Source organism: Aplysia californica, unplaced genomic scaffold (assembly GCF_000002075.1).
Source record: "Aplysia californica isolate F4 #8 unplaced genomic scaffold, AplCal3.0 scaffold00049, whole genome shotgun sequence".
Lineage (NCBI taxonomy): Eukaryota > Metazoa > Mollusca > Gastropoda > Aplysiida > Aplysiidae > Aplysia > Aplysia californica.
Window position 1 is genome coordinate 1,809,482 of NW_004797319.1, and position 2,536 is coordinate 1,812,017.

Sequence of the window (2,536 nt, forward strand, 5' to 3'; positions counted from 1 at the left end):
CTTTCCAAGTGAACACAACCATAGATCTAATTCTTGGCAAAATTACTCATATTTATTTCTTGTTGTTACATTGAAACCTTTATTTTATTAAAAAATCGTTAGCATTCAATCATAGTCATGTTCACTTTGTGTGTGAATGTGTGTGTGAGTTAAATGTTTACATGCAAAAATTCTAACAATGAAATTAGGAAATTGACTTTTCAGGGTTAGATCTAGTTTGTCAGACATATAAACAAAAAACCAACAACCCTTTCAGTTTCTAAACCAAGGGTTTAAATCTTAAGATAGAAAACCAAAGGGTGAAGGAACCTCTTAAGTTGGCCTGAAAAGGGGAGCCCTGAGTGAGTGTCCAATCACCAGTAATTTGTGGTCTAACCCTGTCGATTTTAATTTTCATTCAATTCGTATTGACCTTGGTAGGCTTGCCCCAAACTGATGAAAGCAATAACAGACAATATAAAAAAGAAACAAACAAAAACTTCGCATTGAGATTATAATAAAAAGAAATTTTGCCACATGTAGGCGGCCTAGTAAGTTTTTCGATCAGTAAGAACAAGACTAGGCTGAGTTGATTTTATATATGATAATGATATAGATCTAGATTTCTAGATTTAGATCTATCTAGATATTTCTAGATTTATATATTGATCTAAATAAGATAGGGCCTACTAGAATCTAGATCTAGATCTACGTATGATAATATAATATATGATAACAACGACATTATTACATGCAGGCTACGCAGAAAGAGAGAGTACAGATCTAGATTAGAGATCTAGAGTAGAGGCAAATCAAACTCATAGAGAAAAAAAGATTTAATGGGAGTAGATCTATGACAAGAATTTTTAAAATGATGCTGGAACTTACTTTTTTCATACCACTCTTCATCCACAACATCCTCCCCGCCTCCAGGGAAGAAGTCATCAGAATCCATGATCGCAGACGAAATTTTTCACTGGCACATCGACAGTCTGGGTTCACATTCAGGGCATCCCAATAGGAGGGGAAACAGCCTAACGGTTTCACTGTTACACAGAACCCACGAATTTGTCTTCACTCAGTAACCCACCCAACAAAGGACGAAACAATTTACAGCTCTAGATCTAGATCTAGAATCTAGACCTCTTATCACTCTTTAATTATTACAATCACTTTCAACACAGATCGCAAGCAGAACGCGCGAGGTCATATCTCGTGGCTCAGGGAGCCTGATCAATAACAAACACACTCACGTCTCTATCATCTTCTGCCGACCGATACCCTGTGCGTAAATCCATAGACCACAAATCACACACAACACAGTAGGCTAATGGGAAGCTGCGATGCATCCAAACAGTGCTCCCGCTTTCCTGGAAAACACAAATACCCAATGCCCACTTGATTTCTTGAAGTCTTCTCGCATGCATATAAGTTAGATCTAAGCTATGATGATAAGCACTAGCCTAGCACTGCGTCATGGTTCCAACACGGGCGAACCCTAGGCCTCCTAGTCCAGCGAGAGGCTAGTCAAGAACCCAACCCACACCACAGCCATACGCCACACAGCCTTTTGAACACAGCGAGCGAACGTGGACAAGTGGAAGACGGAAGATGCGATAACTCGCGCTCCTCGTGTCGAGCGCTACGTCGGCAACATTTTTAATGGTTGCCTATCTTTGTATGGAACACCATACCGTATTCTATGGCACACCAAAAACATATGGCATGTATTTATTCGATAAACTGCCTTTTTTTTAAATAAAAAGATTATGAGTTTAAATATCTAGGAAATATGATAACATCTGATACCAATTGTTCCACAGAAATAAAACGGAAAATTACAAAGGCCAAGGCTAGTTTCAATCAAATGAGCCCAGTCCTGAAAAATAGAAACATCTCAAAGACCACCAAAATGAAAGTTCTGAAATTATATATCATGGTCAACCCTTCTAGATCTATATGGCTGTGAATGCTGGGCAATCACTAAAGAAAGTGAAAATAGAATAGAAGTAACAGAAATGTGGTTTCTTAGGAGACTGCTAAGAGTTTCGTGGAAGGAAAAGAAATCAACTGAGGTAGTGATTGATGAAGCCCACGAGGGACGCTCAGTGTTAAAAACAACCAGGAAACGACAAATGCAGTTTTTGGGACACCTGAATGGACATAAGGGTCTTGGACATCTTAGGGGATTTCCAGTGTGTAAAGTGGGGTACACGGGAGGGGTGTCTCTCTCGTACTTTCATTCACTATAAAATGTATGGAATTCTCTTGTCCGTGGTCTTTTGATAGCGTTGCGTGAACAATGAAAAAATCATAGAATGGCAACTCCAGTTTGTTTTGTTTTGTTTGTTTGTTTGTTTGTTTGTTGTTGTTGTTTGTTTGTTTTTACACAGTAATCTTGTTTCATTATGTTAATCCCCAATTCTTTCTCAGATAACGTTTCTTATGTGAAAGCTATTGTTTTCCGCCCGTTGGGTTACTTTGTCCAGGCTTTATTCGCGTCCTGAGGTAGATCTAGAACAGGATAAACTTAGGAAACTTTATCTTGGTTTGTGCG

General features: G+C 38.7%; 1 protein-coding gene across 1 annotated transcript in view; it reads right to left on the reverse strand.

The window, feature by feature from the left end:
• Positions 1 to 1,577, reverse strand: part of LOC101846796 (cerebellar degeneration-related protein 2) — a 40,831-nt gene extending 39,254 nt beyond the window's left edge. Inside the window, exon 1 of the mRNA XM_005092606.3 lies at positions 868 to 1,577. Coding sequence (XP_005092663.1) covers positions 868 to 934 — 67 coding nt within the window. The 5' untranslated portion in view covers positions 935 to 1,577. The remainder of the gene's footprint in view (positions 1 to 867) is intronic.
• Positions 1,578 to 2,536: the final 959 nt, after the last annotated feature.